The following is a 16,449-nucleotide window of genomic DNA, read 5'->3' as shown; positions in this document are numbered from 1 at the left end:
AACAATTCTTTCCCTTTTTCTATCGTTGGGTTCAAATGCTTATCTTATATTTTCAGTGCAGACGGAAGCACAGACTCAAATATAAACAATGATATTGTAATATGATAACTATAACAAATGCTCTGAGAATACGATTATGAAATCAAAGTAACATAAACTGTGTTCCACAAACCACAGAAAACAATACTCAAAGGATCTTTAAGAATGAAATCGGACTTTTCTTCCACTTCTTGAAAAACAGAAACAAAACGAAACAAAATAAAAAAGGGTTCCTTATAAACAGGCGAGTATCGGATAAGTAAATTTGATATGTAATCATTAAAAATCAACCGGTTGTTGTTGTTATTTTCTGCCAAAGTTAAATGTTGACACTTCTTTGATGAAATCAGCAGACGCAGAAGGAATGTATTCTGAGAGTAGAGAAGACGTGATTCCAGAAGAGAAGAGATCAGCCAGAGTTTTGATTGGAGCATTCGCTAGAAGATTGTATGCATCCGTAGCCTTCATTCCGAAATTTTGGGTCAAAGTTCGAACGACAGTTGGATTTGGTTTCCACTTTTTTCCCTTCTTTGATTTGATTCCCGCCTCGGGATCTTCTGATTCCTGACTAGATGCCTCAACTTGATCAGCTTTCAATGAAATCGCTCGGTCTACGTCCGGCTCTGGAGCTCCCAACTGAAAAATTTGTATTTTTCTAATAATCTTTATGGGATTATGACTTTTAGCTCTGAGAAAAATTCAGCAGAATTGGTTGGTGACGTCGTCCAAACACATCTCATTTTAGGATTAGAACGAATCAGAGAACAGAACAATGAGCGGATTTCTCGGCAGTGACGACTGAGCTCTCCTTGAAACGGTCCTCCATTCACGATTTTGGTCTCAAACTTTCGATTCGACTCGATCAACAGAATTGTACAGTCATAATGTTCCAACATCTGAAAAGAATCATTTTGATTATTTTTTCAATTTTAGATTTCCATTGTGTACCTGTTCAATTTGTTTGAACACTCTTCCAGATTGCAAAGATTGCGTCAGGTCGTCCAATGCCTTCCTTTCAATTGCTATGTTCGGGGAAAGAATGTAATCACCAATCTGAAAAGAAGAGTTTCAATTGTTGTCTGGGAAAAACCATATTGTGAAACTCACCTCAATAGTTGTAGCCACCACATCATATCCTTTTGTGTACAGAACTGTTGGCAACTCGCTGTTGAACTCTCGCATATCCACAATGATCTACAATACCGATGAAATATCAAGATCCTCCTTGGTTGAATACCTTCGGTCTTTCCACATCTGTATCGGGGTCCAATTGATCTCTCGGATCGACATCTCGTCGTTGGATTCCTCCACCATCTCTTGTCGAAGTTTTAAGGCGAGGAGCTTCTTCCCTATCAACGTTGAATTCTCGAGAAATCATGAGAGTCTGTGGAAAACGTTTTTATATCAATTCGATTAGGAGTTCTTACTCCTTGTTCTCTAATCAACATTTCGAATGAGAGAGTCTCTCGATTGATAGATTCCAAGTATCTGCTTTCTTCAGTTGATTCTGTATACTGTAGCCAGTACACATGGAGTTGTTTATTGGGATTTGTGGAGCGATATATCTGAAATTATGGTATTCCTTGTGGCTTAAAGAAATGAGTAGACTTAGAAAATATTTTTGATCTTCTCGACCAAAAAGAAAGCGGGAATCTTGATGGGACCAATATATTCAAAAATTATGCATTTTTATTACCTCTATTTGCCTCAACGTTTGCAGAGACATTGTGTACAGAACCATTGCACTTGGTTTCTTTTGTTCCAACAGCTTCAACAAAACATATCGTTCTCTTTCGCGAGCAGTGCATACAATCAGTTCGGGCTGTAAATTCAGTTTCATACATTTCTTCCTCTCTTTTCTCATTCACATACTTTCAACTCTCCAATGCTCTTCGGATACTCATCAACCTCCTCTTCCTCTTCTTTTACTTCCCATCCTACACAGTGTGCCTCGGACGTCGTTGCCACCTGCAAAATTGTTTATACTGTAGCTTCCATCTTCCCTCTCCGTTTTCCATTCTCTATAATTATGTGGGCGGGCTCTGCACAGGGGCGGAGTCCAACTTCTGGCTTCCTGCTCTGGCGATTTAGGCATTAGTGCATTCATTGCGTGCACGAGGCAGGGGAGCTAGACGACAGCTTGCCCTTTTCTCTTCTTTTTTTTGCTCTTCGTGCCCATAATTCTATTGATTCGCTTTTTTTTTTTGAGACACAACGACGTCTCCTTTCCTCCTTTTCTCATTAACAATTTGAGGCTTTCAGGTAATAAAAAGACTGCTCTACGCGTGACTGCGTCAAAATGAGCAATCAAGTCAATGGAATCTCCAAGAGAGTGAGTTTCAAAGTACACATGATGACATAACAAAGTACTAAAATTCAGCTCATCGTTGAGTCACCAAACGTTAAGTTGGTCGATGGAGTTTTAGAGTCGAAGTTCAACTACCGTAAGAACCACTTTGAGCATCGTGCAGATGGACTTCATGTTACCCCGAAGGAGCATGAGTATTCGTTCAAGACGGTTCTCAAGCCACGTAAGACTGGTCTCTTGCTCGTCGGACTTGGTGGTAACAATGGATCCACGGCAGTCGGATCCATTTATGCTAATCAATATGGCATGACTTGGAGAACCAAAGAAGGATCCAATCAAGCAAACTATTTCGGGTAAGAGACTTTATCATTATTTTTCAGGTGCATGTTATTTTCGTGTGAAGAAAAATGATGTGGATTTCGAAGTTTTATATGAATTTAAAACTTTTCAGTTCCGTCACCCAAACTGCCACTGTGCACCTTGGTTACGACTCGGCGCTCAAAACCAAATATTCGTTCCATTCAAGGATATCGTCCCAATCCTCTCTCCGAACGATTTGGTTATTAGTGGATGGGACATCAGTAACTCAAACTTGTACGATGCTATGGCTCGTGCCAAGGTTTTCGAGCCGGAGCTCCAGGAGAAACTCCGCCCATTCATGGAGCCAATCGTTCCACTTCCATCTGTCTACTACCCGGATTTCATTGCTTCCAATCAAGGAGATAGAGCCAACAACGTGATTCCAGGAAGCAACAAATTGGAGCATTTGGAGCACATTCGTGCTGATATCCGAAAATTCAAGCAAGATCACGAGTTGGAGTGTGTCATCGTTCTCTGGACTGCTAATACCGAGAGATATACGGATGTTCGGACTGGTCTTAACACGACTGCTGATGAAATTCTGAAATCGATTGGATCCAACGAATATGAAGTCTCTCCATCGAACATCTTCGCAGTCGCTTCGATTCTCGAAGGAGCGCATTACATCAATGGTTCTCCTCAGAACACGCTTGTTCCCGGAATCATAGAGCTCGCCGATCGTCACAACGTTTTCGTTGGTGGAGACGATTTCAAGTCAGGACAAACCAAGTTCAAGTCTGCTTTTGTTGATTTCCTTGTGAGCAGTGGATTGAAACCAGAATGCATCGTATCCTACAACCATCTCGGAAACAATGACGGAAAGAATTTGAGTGAAGCGAGACAATTCCGTTCGAAGGAAATCTCGAAATCTTCGGTTGTCGATGATATGGTGAAATCCAATCAGATTTTGTTCCCAGATGCCAAGAACCCAGATCACTGTGTCGTGATTAAGTACGTTCCATTTGTCGCTGATTCGAAAAGAGCTATGGATGAATACATCTGCAGGTAATTCTAGCATCTTATTTCATTAAGTGACGTTGAATTTCCAGCATCTTCATGGGCGGAAAGCAAACATTTGTGGTGCACAACACTTGCGAGGATTCCCTTCTCGCCTCCCCACTTATTTACGATTTGGCTATCCTCACAGAGCTAGCCTCTCGTGTGACCTACAAAGATGGCGACGACTACAAACCATTCCACTCTGTTCTTTCCATCCTTTCTCTTCTCCTGAAGGCCCCTGTCGTTCCGCCAGGTACTCCAATCAGCAATGCCTTCATGCGGCAGTTCTCGACGCTCACCAAATTGGTGACTGCTCTGGCCGGCTTCCCATCTGACACCGACATGCAGATCGAATTCTTCACCCAGCTCCCACAGTCAAAGTGATAACTTTTAAATTCCTTCTTAATGTTTTTTGTCTTGTTGAATGAATTCTAGTGTGTTAGCTCTTTAGTAACTCACCTCATTTCCAGACTTTCTGCGCTTGTATTGAAGAATTCCGAATTGTATCAGATTGGTTTGAACACGAGAATCACTGGAAAACCCACTCAATTCTTCAGCGTGCTTTCTTCTTTTTTGAGCCGCCCTGGCAGTGGTTTTCTGAGACTTTTGCACATTAGCAATGACATCACTTTTTGACTCCACATCCTGAAAATCTTTTATTTTCATAATTTTTCAGCAGCCTAGTCTCACTAAAGTGCTTCTCATCAGCTGTGAAATCGTTTCTGGGTCCCAAAGTGGCTCATCTTCTGGCATTTCTTGTTTTGTTAGATATCCTAACTGTCTCCACGTCATCCACTTCATCTTATTGATTCCGTAGCGAACAACGTCTGTGACTTGACGAGAGAGATCTTCCGAATTGGTGATGATAAGTACAGATGGGGCTGAAATAAACTTACGTTGTTTTGAAGCTAACTTTTAGAACTTACAATTGTCTTTATACTCTTTTTTCTCCAGAGGAATGTTTTTAATCTCCCGAAGTACTTCCGCAAGAACTGTCCATTTAGCTGGCACTGCGAACTTTTTAGAGTCACCTTTTCCGTTTGTAACCCCAGCAATAGTGAGCAAATCTTCCATGATTCGATTGAACGAGGGAGACAAGAGCCATCCACTGTGTTCTTCAAGGACTGTTCTATCATTTTTCAAAACTTGTAATCGTGATAAAACGGTAGCCACATCCATGTTCTCAGAAAGTTGTAGAATTTCTCGAAGAGAGGCAACATCATTCAGAAGACGTTGTTGTTTTTCTGATATATTTCCACGTCTATCACGAAGTCTCTTCTCAAGTTGTGTAGTTGCCCAAGGAACATGAATCATTTCTTCAACGGGTTCATCGGTTTGTTTCCCAGATAGAGAAGACGTTCTCAAGTCTCGAACACATACTTTAATGAATTCGATGAGGGTTCGATGGACACGTCTCAGTGCTGTAGGTACATCTACCGAGAAGATTGCAGTTTTGAGTTGATATCTATTGAGTTCCGTTTCAATGATGCTAGAAAATCGAGGCATCAATTCAACATGGCGAATGTAGAGACGATCAACAAGTCGTTGCAATTGTCCAAGCGAGGAGAGTACATTGGGAACATCCGTGAATGCTTTTACCATACCATCTGGCTTTTTTTCACGATATAATCGGAGAATGAATGAGTCTTGGAAAGCGTTTAGCGTTCTAGAAATCCAAAGTTTATTGAGATCACTCACTTTTTTGAAACTTACTGGTGAGCTCTATATACAAAAATAGCCGCAATACGATCTACTGGTATTCGATTTTGGAGAAGATCGACTAGAAGAACACGACTCGAACAAAACTGAACGCCTCCCTCAAGGTAAATCGATTGACGATCCTTAATAGAAACTTCCGAGTTGATAACTTTTGGGTCACAATCAACGGAATGTTCTTTGAGTTTGGAAACAAAGTAGCTCTCATCGTGTTCGTTTGTATTCAACACAAGTGCCAACAGGCGACGATCAGAGAAGAGAATCAGATGTTCCAAAAAGAGACGTTCCAGTCCCAATCCACTGGCAACAACAAAGAGTACACTTGCCGGAAGGGTTTTGGCAAGTGTTGCTCTTTCATATTGCAAAAGCTCCAGTCCTTCCTTGTTTCCAAAACTATCATTTAACTGGGAAGAAGAACATTCGCCTGTGTCATCTTCTTCCATCTGAATTTCAAAACTTCTGAGAAAAAAAAGAACAAAAATCAGATACAAAGCGAATTGGTTCATCTGATAATCATTCAAGTAAAGTAATCACAATTATGCAACTTTATTATTTATTTTTCAACCTAAAAAACTATTCAAAAGAAGATATTAGAACTCCTTCGGAATGAGCGCGATACCAGCGTACGATCGTCCTTGAGACATTGGAGCCTGAAAAATCTAGTTTCATTTTGGAACAGTAAACTGACAGATCCTCACATCGACAATTTTCCATTGTGCCTCCGACCTTTCACTCAGTTGAATACATTCGATTGTTGACAAATTGCTTGAGCCATCATCACCACCAACAGCGTAGAGGAGACCTGTTAACAAATAGTTCAGATTTTATGCACAATTTGGTTATTTTTCAAGAAAATGTGTTGAAATGAACAACTTCATAAAAATCTATTTTTGACTACCGTACCATTCAACGCAGTTGCAGCAGTGTTCCTTCTTGGAATCGACATACTCGCCAGCTCCATCCATTCCTCGCCGATCAGAATCTGAAAAACAAAATTTAGAATTTTTCGTTCACTACCGATAAACGCGTTTCGAGTTTGATTTAGAAGAAAAGTAGTGAGAGATGTTTTTGAATCGGACACCGTCATTTAAAGGTGCAACACTCCTTTAGAGAAGAACTCTTACTGTAGTATAATGGTCCGCGCCGAACAAAAATTCATTTCTGACTTTTTTTCTGTCAAAATTCATACTCACCTCGGCTGATCGATGAATTTCTGGTCCTTTATGTCCTCCCACAGCGACTATCTTGTTATCATAGACTGTGACTCCGGCTCCTGATCGTACATTTAGCATTGACGGTCCTGGACGCCATTTATGAGCTCTGCGATCGAATATTTCTACCTGTAGATACAAGATATTAGTTTTTAAAAGTGATAATCAGACAAAATTTTTATTCTTATAAAATCTTATCAAACAATTTTAAGATCCCCGAAAAAGTCCAAATTTCGCTGGATAAGCGCCCTCAAACTGCGCCAGGGCACAGAAAAGGCGCCACATTGGCGTGTTTCTCGAACAACAGCCGAAACTCTCCTAATTTTCAAGATTCTTCTCCTATTTCTTCTAATTTCCACAGTTATCCTTTACAATAACTGTATGGTTAACTTCCAATAATCCATGTAGTCCATATTTGCTTATTTTTCGTCGCCAACTAGTCTCGCAGTAACGAAAATGTATGCTTCTACTACTCTGTGTGCGCTTTAATTCCCCTCTTTCCTCTTCATCCTCTCTTCACACTATGCTTCTCCCAATTCTCCGCGTTCGTCCGTTGTCTTGCTCAGCAGTGTATTCTTTGCCACGTTTTTCTTCCGCAAAGCGTTGCATCACTTTCCATCATGCTTTAAAAGTGTTTCGAAATCTCTTAAATTACTCTCGTATTTAGGTTTCCGTCGCTAATTCGTTCGATTCCACCAGCTGCTTATGGAAATCGCTCGATGCGATTGAATAATCTGCGGACACTTTTTCTGGGTCAAAAATCAAAACACCTTTTCAAACCATTTTCGTTCCCGTTTTATCGCTCACTTTGTTCCGCAGCTTCTGATAAATATCATTTCGTAAACGGTCATGTACGTATATTTTTCCGACCTGGTTGTAATATTTTCGCTTACATCACACTTTTCAGAAGATGTCGAAGGCCCCAACCGACATGTCGCCTTGGCCGGCATTCATTGATGAGAGGATCAAGCTCTGGGATAAGTTGAAAAACGAGTACGATGCAGAAATTGAGGCCAAAGAATCCGAACCAATCGAGATCACTCTTCCCGACGGCAAAGTGCACGAAGGAAAATCATGGCGTACCACTCCATTTGAAATTGCTGAGAGAATCTCGAAAGGCCTCGCCGAAGCCGCTGTGATTTCTAAAGTAAACGGAGTAGTTTGGGATTTGGATCGTCCTTTCGAAGGAAACGCAACTCTAGAGCTTTTGAAATTCGAAGATGATGAGGCGAAACAGGTTAGTACTTATTGTCAACGTTGTTTTCTAAAGTCTGTTCCTCTAGGTTTTCTGGCATTCATCAGCCCATGTTCTTGGAGAGGCTATGGAACGGTATTGTGGAGGACATCTGTGTTATGGACCACCAATTCAAGAAGGATTCTACTACGACATGTGGCATGAAAATCGCACAATCTGCCCGGAAGATTTCCCTAAAATAGACCAAATCGTCAAAGCTGCCGTAAAGGACAAGCAGAAGTTCGAACGTCTTGAAATGACAAAGGAGGATCTTTTGGAGATGTTCAAGTACAACGAATTCAAAGTTCGTATTATCAAAGAGAAAATCAACACCCCAAAAACCACTGTCTACCGATGTGGACCATTGATTGATTTGTGCCGTGGACCACATGTTCGTCACACTGGAAAAGTGAAGGCAATGGCTATCACCAAAAACTCGTCTTCGTACTGGGAGGGAAAGGCTGATGCTGAATCTTTGCAAAGACTTTACGGAATTTCGTTCCCAGACTCCAAGCAACTGAAAGAATGGCAAAAGTTGCAAGAAGAGGCTGCGAAGAGAGATCATCGTAAGCTCGGAAAGGAGCAGGACTTGTTCTTCTTCCATCAGCTCTCACCAGGATCTGCCTTTTGGTATCCAAAAGGAGCTCATATTTACAACAAGCTTGTTGATTTCATCAGAAAACAATACAGACGACGTGGTTTCACCGAGGTCATTACTCCAAACATGTACAACAAGAAGCTTTGGGAAACTTCTGGTCATTGGCAGCATTATTCTGAAGATATGTTCAAGATTGAGGTAGAGAAGGAAGAGTTCGGATTGAAACCAATGAACTGTCCTGGTCATTGTCTTATGTTCGGTCATATGCCACACACCTACAACGAGCTTCCTTTCCGTTTTGCCGATTTCGGAGTTTTGCACAGAAACGAAATGTCTGGAGCTCTTACAGGTCTCACCCGTGTTCGTCGTTTCCAGCAAGACGATGCTCATATTTTCTGTCGTCAAGACCAAATCTCTGAAGAGATCAAGGTATGTCTTAAATGTTGTACTCCACACATCCGGGTTTTCAGCAATGTCTTGACTTCCTCGAGTACGCTTACGAGAAAGTTTTCGGATTCACCTTCAAGTTGAACTTGTCCACAAGACCAGAAGGATTCCTTGGAAAGATCGAGACCTGGGACCAAGCTGAAGCCGATCTTACTGAAGCCTTGAATGCCACCGGAAGAAAGTGGGCTCTCAATCCAGGAGATGGAGCTTTCTACGGACCAAAAATCGACATTACTATTCAAGATGCTCTTAAGAGAAACTTCCAATGTGCTACAATTCAACTTGACTTCCAGCTTCCAAATCAATTCGATCTTTCATATTTTGAGTAAGCAAATTATTGAAATTTTTTCATAATGAAAAATCGTTTTCAGTGAGAAAGGTGAAAAGCAAAGACCAGTCATGATTCATCGTGCCGTTCTCGGATCAGTGGAACGAATGACTGCCATTCTCACTGAAAGCTATGGAGGAAAATGGCCATTCTGGCTTTCACCGCGACAGGTGAGACTATTTCTTAACCGAAGGAATCACAATTATTCCGATTTTAGTGCAAGATCATCACTGTTCACGAATCTGTGAGAGACTACGCCAAAGATGTGAAGAAACAGATCTTTGATGCTGGATTTGAAGTTGAATACGATGAATTCTGTGGCGACACCATGAACAAGCAGGTGAGTTCGTTTGTAGAGAAACTTTATAATGAAAATATATTTTCAGGTGAGAAACTCTCAACTTGCACAATTCAACTTCATCCTCGTTCTCGGAGCAAAGGAGAAGGAGAACGGAACTGTAAATGTGCGCACAAGAGACAACGCAGTTCGTGGAGAAGTACCAATCGAAAAGTTGCTTTCGAAGTTCAGAAGATTCGCTGACGAGTATGTTGCCGACACTGAGAAGGCTGAGGAATGGGAGTGAAGTCAATTAAAGTCTTATATTTTTGTTGTTAATTAATTTTATATCGATAATATAGTATTTATTGGTTACCCACATCGCCTACTGCATTCTATTCCTTTTCATTTGTTATTCTTCCTCTCCCGTTATCACCCAAGTTTGCTTTATAATTTTTTCCGTCTTGTAATGAAATACAGAAAAATCACAAACCGTGTTCAAACATTGCTTCGAAACTCCATCAAATCCTCCAATCGCATAGATATCATCTGCAATGGCAGCTACACCAACACTCGACCTTCTGGTGCTCATAGACGGAAGAGGAAACCAGCTTCCCGTTTTTGGCTCGAAATACTCTGAACTTGCCAATCCAGTAGTGCCATCAAATCCTCCGACAGCATACAATATATTATGGCACGTCGTCATGCCGTGTGTGGATCTCCGAGCGCTCATCTGATTCGCAGATCTCCATGTATCAGTTCGTGGATCGTAGTAATCCACAGATTTCACTCTTTGAGCCCCATTGAATCCTCCAGTCGTGTACACAAATCCATTACACATAGTCACTCCGCTTCGGCATCTTCTCTGTGGAAGAGGAGCACAGGAGCTCCAGAGTTGGCTATCTGGATCGAACAAATCCACATTTGTGATTGCTTTTGGAGCCTGACCGCCCACGATCATTATGTGCTGAAAATGGGGAATTCGGCGAATTCTGGAAACAAAAATGAAAAAAAAATCGTACTTGAGATTCAGGCATTGGTTCTCGAGCAACAAACCATTTTCTATTCATTTCTTCTCTATCATTCGAGGAGCTGAAATTTCGATAGTATTTTTTTTCAATTTTTTCAAGCATTAAACCTCGAACATCCTAATTTCAGCTGGTGGATTCCTTCAATAATTACATTCAAACATGCAACATCCTTTTTTATCTGGAAAAAGAAGTCGAAAAATATTATTCTTGGATAGAAAATCGGAGCTGTGGAAGAGAATCGCCAGTGGCCGAAGGTCCCACAGCCAAAAATACAGTAACCTAAAAATATTTTCAATTTCCGTTTTTTTTCCGTTGTTTATTGATTTGTCGTTTCTTTTGGTTATTTTTCCCAAAAAAAGTCGTAAAAGTTTTTTGATACTAAAAAATTTACTGAAAACGCACGAAAACAGAAAATTTAATTTTAAAAAACGGAAAAAAAATATTGCTAGGTTACGGTAGTTGCGGTTGTGGGACCATACGCTGATGGAACACACTTACCGTTTCATCATTTCTACATTTTTCGAGCAGGTAATCATCTCCGAGCAACGGCAATCTCACATTTGACATCAATCTGGAAGAAAAAGTATTGTTTATCTTCTTGAATATCACAAAAACTCACTCTCCCAAATACATTTTTCGATTCTGCTCATCATGATTGACCCAATTCAATACTGCCTGCATAACTGGTTTCTCATTAGGTACAGTAATCCTGTCATCTTGTATCAAATCGTAAAATGCATCTTTGTCTAGACTCAAAAGTTCCTCATTGTCTATTATTTCTCTGAAAAAACTTTCATATTGTTCTTCATCTTTTTAAGTTGTTATAACTCACACAAAGTGTTGTTTAGTATACAATTGAGCAGCATGTGCCAACTGATGACACGCATGAGCTCTGCAAATTCAGCCATTCCTACACAATTGGTCACATCCAAAAGTTCTAGCATGAATCTGGCACATGCATCTCGGACGCAAGTCAATTGGAGGAGATTAGCAGTGGCTAGAATCGTCTGAACATTCATTTCTTCTATTCGCATTCTTCCAGTGTACATATAATCGATTAACTGGGACAGGACCTCGACGTCAACTTCTTTTATAGGCACAACTCGTTGACTTGCTTCTCGTAGACCTCCAGTGAACATTGCTCTGAAATTCGAATTCGAAATCAAAAACTAGAATTTCCTTAAAACCTAAAGTAAGAACTAGAAGCCGAAAGAATAATTCGGTGCGCATGAATGTGTTGTGGTCCATTTAATTCATCTTTAACTGCTCCTTCTTCTAGTGAATGCCCTTGAATTGGATATGCTTCGAGAGTCACATCACATAGCTCTTGTTGACTGAAAATAATTCTATTTTAAATAGCAGAAAGTTAACGATATTTCAGACCATCGCATTGAATTCAAATTCTGGTAAAACTCGCTGAGCATTGTTGGATTTGTATAGACAGAAGTTTTATTGAAGCATGGAGAACGAGAGGATCCATGAGGTACACCAGTTCCAAGAGTATCAGATTCCACATTGTAGATATTTGGTAGAATTGTCATTTAGGTAGAAAAATTTAGAGAATGCACTTTTTGTCTAAGAAATAGAATGAAGAAAAGAGCAGAAGGGTCCGATGGAGAGAGCTCCCCGAGCATTAAGACGCAGGCACAAGAAGGAACTCAGCAGACAGAATGAGGGAGCAGACCATCTGTTCCCATTTCTATTGTGCGGGAAGCAGTAATCACTGAGATTTCTACAACCGTATAATGCCCCGGTCCATATAATGCCCTGGTATGGATCTTTGAGTTAATGTCCTGATCAGGTGTAGTTCTCAATTCAATGCGTATGTCTAAGCTGTCAAAAGTAATCAAATTCAAAAGTATAGTTTTTGAAAATACGATGAATCGCTGAATCTTCAATGATCCACAAAATTTGTACCTACAGTAACCTAATTTGGTCATTGCCGTATTTCATCCTTGGTGTTTTCTTCAAAATAATTGAATTCTGTCTTTTTATCTGGCTATTTATCATTTTCCTATTTAATTCATCATTGCTCCAGGAAGTTCGAATATCTTTGGGAAAAAACGAATAAAACTATCATGTTTACAGTATATTTGTCAGATCGCCGTAAAGTCACCCTTGTCCTCCTTGAAATATCCCTTTAACCTAACTACTGTATTCAAACTTTTTTGAATCAACTTCGTTCAATACCTGGTTCTCAATGGGGTTATTATTTAGTAGATTTTTGATTAACATTGCTAGTAGGCTTTTGTCTGTATGTTTGTCCCCAATGTGTACTCTCTGAACCTCTCTCTATCCTCATTCGAATGTCATTTTCTCCGCGCAAATTGTACATTGTCTGCAAACACCAGGGCGCAACTCTGCGTACATTTCGCAACTGGCTTGTAATTTTGGTTCCACCACATTTTGAGATTCCACCGATTCCGAGGAAATCGGGGTTTACTTTGCAACTGCCGCACGGTTCAACTGCGGCACTGCAAAAATTGAAACTCCGCCCCGATTTCCTCGGAATCGTTTCCTCGGAGACAACCCCTTCCTCGGAATCGGTGGAGTGTCCACATTTTTGGCGATTCTGGCTACCAATTAATCCTTTTTAAACATTAAAATGATGAATAATTATAAAACAGAATATAAATCATAACCTTCTCTCTTTTACTTTCTATTTCCTTCTTTATGCATGTCCTAAGCTGTTAATTGTAGGTAATAAGATGGACTACGACGTCATCGCCAACCAGCCAGTGGTTATTGATAATGGATCTGGAGTCATTAAAGCCGGATTCGCTGGCGAGCAACAGCCGAAAGTTCGATTCGCCAATTTTGTCGGACGACCAAAATATCATCGTGTTATGGCTGGAGGACTAGAAGGGGACATATTCATTGGTATTTAAACTTATAAGTGAAAAATAATAGTTTTAATATTGTAGGTTCGAAAGCCGAATCGAACCGTGGCTTGTTCTCCATCGAGTATCCAATGGAGCACGGAATTGTCAACAACTGGAGCGATATGGAAAAGATTTGGGAATATATTTTCGGCCCGGAGCAGTTGCAGATCTTCCCTGAAGAGCATCCTGTTTTGCTCACCGATGCTCCGTTGAATCCCCTGAAAAATCGCGAAAAGTCGGCAGAAATCTTCTTCGAAACATTTAACGTTCCCGCACTATATATTCAAATGCAAGCTGTTCTTTCGCTGTATGCTACTGGAAGAACGACAGGAGTCGTTTTGGACTCCGGAGATGGAGTCACTCATGCTGTCCCAATCGTCAAAGGATTTGCTATGAAGCATGCGTAAGTTTTAAAATAGAGTTTCTCGAAAATGTTGGTTCTCTTCCAGAATCCAACGAATGGACTTGGCTGGTCGTGATGTTACCGAGTACCTTCGTGTTCTTCTCCGCCGCGAGGGATACGAGTTCCATCGAAGCAACGAGTTCGAAATCGTCAGAGAAATCAAGGAGAATTCTTGCTACCTAGCTTCAGATCCAACCAAAGTCGAAGGAAACTCTGTCAAGCAAGTTTATTCGCTTCCGGACACAACCAAAGTGGAACTTTCAAACTCGCTGTTCCGTGCACCGGAAGTTCTTTTCAAACCAGATTTGATCGGCACAGAATGGCCAGGAATGGCGCATCTTATCAATCAGTCAATTATGGTATGTGCTTAAAATATGTAATCGTAGTATATTATTTTGATTTACAGAAGTGTGACATTGATCTCCGACAAACGCTGTACAGCAACATAGTTTTGAGCGGAGGAACAACATTGTTCAAAGGTTTTGGAGATCGTTTGCTCGGCGAAGTGCGAAAGATCGCTCCATCCGACGGAAAGATCAGAATTTCGGCCTCACAAGAACGATTGTCTCTCACATGGATCGGAGGATCAATCGTAGCAAGTCTCGATACATTCCGAAAAATGTGGCTTGGAAAGAAGGAGTATGATGATGTCGGAGCATCAGCACTGCACAAGAAGTTTTTCTAATCTTATTTACCACGTTTCCCTCTGTGTGAATAGTACCCATGTCTTACATCTAATTGAGCTTCCCTTTCCTTTTCTTTGCTCCTTTAATTTATTTTCTTCTCTTTCGTCCTATATTTTCTGATATCTGATAATTTGTTGTTTTGGCGCTGGCTCCTTACGTGTTTTCTTCTCAAAATAGGCGACCTTCCTAATGTTATATATCCCGATCCTCTGGACATAATTATTTTCTCGAACCCCTGTTTCAGTCACTCCCATTTGTCCTGTCCCCTATTCGCTTTATGCCTGTGTTTTAAGATTGTCCTTATTTATATAAACGATTCGATTTAATTTATCAAAGCTAAAAGTCACACACTACAAACACACTACAAGTAACTTGTGACCTCTGTGAACACAAGGGATGAGGGTCATTTCGGAGTATATTGGGGAAGACGTGCCATGTGTGTAATCTACCTGACTTGGAAAATTGAAGATAACATCAAAACGTCAAGATGCTATTTCCCAAGATGATATGTTTTTTTCTCCTCCCACTTTTTTTTAGAAACTGGTTCTTCTCCGTTTTTTCAAACAATTTTTTTCTTCAAAAGTAGTCATTTCAACCGGCCTCACTCATTTTTTTCTTGAGAAGACAGTATTGGGTTTCCGTTTAAATCTTTGAATCATGCGGGTTCAAATATCAATCTTTTTTGTTATTTTAATCACTTTGATTTCTGCTGAAAATGTATACAAAGTTCGGAAATTGTACAGAAGGTAATATGCTTGTAAGAAGAAATGGGAGCTGCGGAAACGCAGGTGATCGTGGGCGAAGCCAGAGATGTTCGGAATGGCCTTTTTCGGAATTTCGGAATTCCGCAAAATTCCGATTTTAAAAATTTCCGAATTTCGGAACCTCGGAATTTTCCGATTTTGAAAAATTCCGAATTTCGGAAGTTTCGGAATTTTTCAAAATTCGAATTTTACAGCGGGAATTTCTTTTTCCCATCACAAAAAACGCAAGAATCTTTCGAAAATGGACAGAAATATTTCGACAACGCAAAAATTATCAAAACTGATTATGTTCGAAACACGCAGGTAAATTGTTCCTGGCATACTGTAGTCGAATAAATTTTAATTCCGAAAAAATGTTTCGGAAAAATTCCGGTCAGAATTTCATTCCGAAAATGGTCGAAATTTTCGGAATTTTCGGAATTCCGAATTTCGTTCCGAACATCCCTGGGCGAAGCATCCACAACGACAACTACCGTAACCTAAAATATGTTAATTCTCCGGATTTTTTCTCGTTTTTTGTGCGTTTTCAGTCATTTTTTTGCACTCTCAAAATTTTAATTTTCTGAAATTTCGGAATATTTCGATCTTGTAAATTTTGGATTTTCGGAATCTCGGAATTTTCCGATTTGTAAAAAGTCCGAACTTGGGAATATTCCGATGTTAAAGTAGAAAATTTTAATTCACAAAAAACACTTTTCATTCACAAAAACGCCGAAAATCGGTGGAAAATTGACAAAAAGATTTTGAAACGCAAAAAAATTGGAAGTAATTCTGCTTGCAAGCAATTTTTTCGCGACATACCGTAGACCGAAAATTTCTTATTCCGGAAAAAGATCAGATTTTGATTCCGAATAAAGAACTTCGGGAAGATTCCGGTCGGAATTTCATTGCGAAAATGGACGGAAATTTTCGGAATTTGAGGGAATTTGAATTCCGTTCCGAATATCCTTGAACTCGACGAAAAGCAGTGAAAAACGAGAAAGCCACTATGAAAAATAAATATATTTTTAGGTTACGGTAGTTGTCGTTGTCGGACCTTTGCCACCGGCGTTTCTCTTCCACAGCTCCGATTTTTTGTACTAGAATAATAACGATAAACCCAATTTCCGTGATTACTGTACAAAACTTAAGATCCGACACCCGTCGTTCCGCAGCAGATGATGATT

General features: G+C 40.2%; 5 protein-coding genes across 5 annotated transcripts; 3 read left to right on the top strand and 2 right to left on the bottom strand.

Moving 5' to 3' along the window:
* Positions 1-342: 342 nt before the first annotated feature.
* Positions 343-5,838, bottom strand: CBG03141 (the record flags this gene model as incomplete). Its single annotated transcript, XM_002631273.1, has 12 exons — positions 343-675; positions 720-935; positions 988-1,092; positions 1,147-1,233; positions 1,277-1,423; positions 1,467-1,604; positions 1,736-1,861; positions 1,912-2,007; positions 4,166-4,351; positions 4,397-4,587; positions 4,633-5,372; positions 5,420-5,838. Coding segments are annotated over 12 exons (2,784 nt in total), but the record flags the coding sequence as incomplete, so codon positions are not given.
* Cbr-inos-1 lies at positions 2,339-4,090 on the top strand (the record flags this gene model as incomplete). The annotated part of the gene is made up of 4 exons (XM_045242260.1): positions 2,339-2,371; positions 2,420-2,686; positions 2,799-3,712; positions 3,757-4,090. The coding sequence occupies 4 exons, from the start codon at positions 2,339-2,341 to the stop codon at positions 4,088-4,090; spliced, it is 1,548 nt and encodes a 515-aa protein (XP_045092114.1).
* Positions 5,839-6,012: 174 nt separating the features above from the next.
* Positions 6,013-12,083, bottom strand: Cbr-kel-1 (the record flags this gene model as incomplete). The annotated part of the gene is given in 13 exon segments (XM_002631275.1): positions 6,013-6,072; positions 6,121-6,224; positions 6,326-6,404; positions 6,616-6,762; positions 10,011-10,484; positions 10,540-10,609; positions 10,656-10,726; positions 11,047-11,119; positions 11,168-11,329; positions 11,381-11,442; positions 11,445-11,691; positions 11,736-11,882; positions 11,932-12,083. Coding segments are annotated over 13 exon segments (1,848 nt in total), but the record flags the coding sequence as incomplete, so codon positions are not given.
* On the top strand, positions 7,353-9,824 carry Cbr-tars-1 (the record flags this gene model as incomplete). Its single annotated transcript, XM_002631276.2, has 7 exons — positions 7,353-7,484; positions 7,541-7,870; positions 7,917-8,894; positions 8,936-9,237; positions 9,284-9,410; positions 9,458-9,580; positions 9,627-9,824. The coding sequence occupies 7 exons, from the start codon at positions 7,353-7,355 to the stop codon at positions 9,822-9,824; spliced, it is 2,190 nt and encodes a 729-aa protein (XP_002631322.2).
* Positions 12,084-13,256: 1,173 nt separating the features above from the next.
* On the top strand, positions 13,257-14,518 carry CBG03145 (the record flags this gene model as incomplete). The annotated part of the gene is made up of 4 exons (XM_002631277.1): positions 13,257-13,428; positions 13,473-13,833; positions 13,880-14,192; positions 14,240-14,518. 4 exons carry the CDS (start codon positions 13,257-13,259, stop codon positions 14,516-14,518), a joined length of 1,125 nt encoding a protein of 374 aa, XP_002631323.1.
* Between the last annotated feature and the right edge of the window lie 1,931 nt (positions 14,519-16,449).

The sequence above is a fragment of the Caenorhabditis briggsae genome, assembly GCF_000004555.2.
Source record: "Caenorhabditis briggsae complete genome, chrII, whole genome shotgun sequence".
Taxonomy (NCBI): Eukaryota; Metazoa; Nematoda; class Chromadorea; order Rhabditida; family Rhabditidae; genus Caenorhabditis; species Caenorhabditis briggsae.
This window is presented reverse-complemented; position numbering and strand designations above follow the sequence as displayed.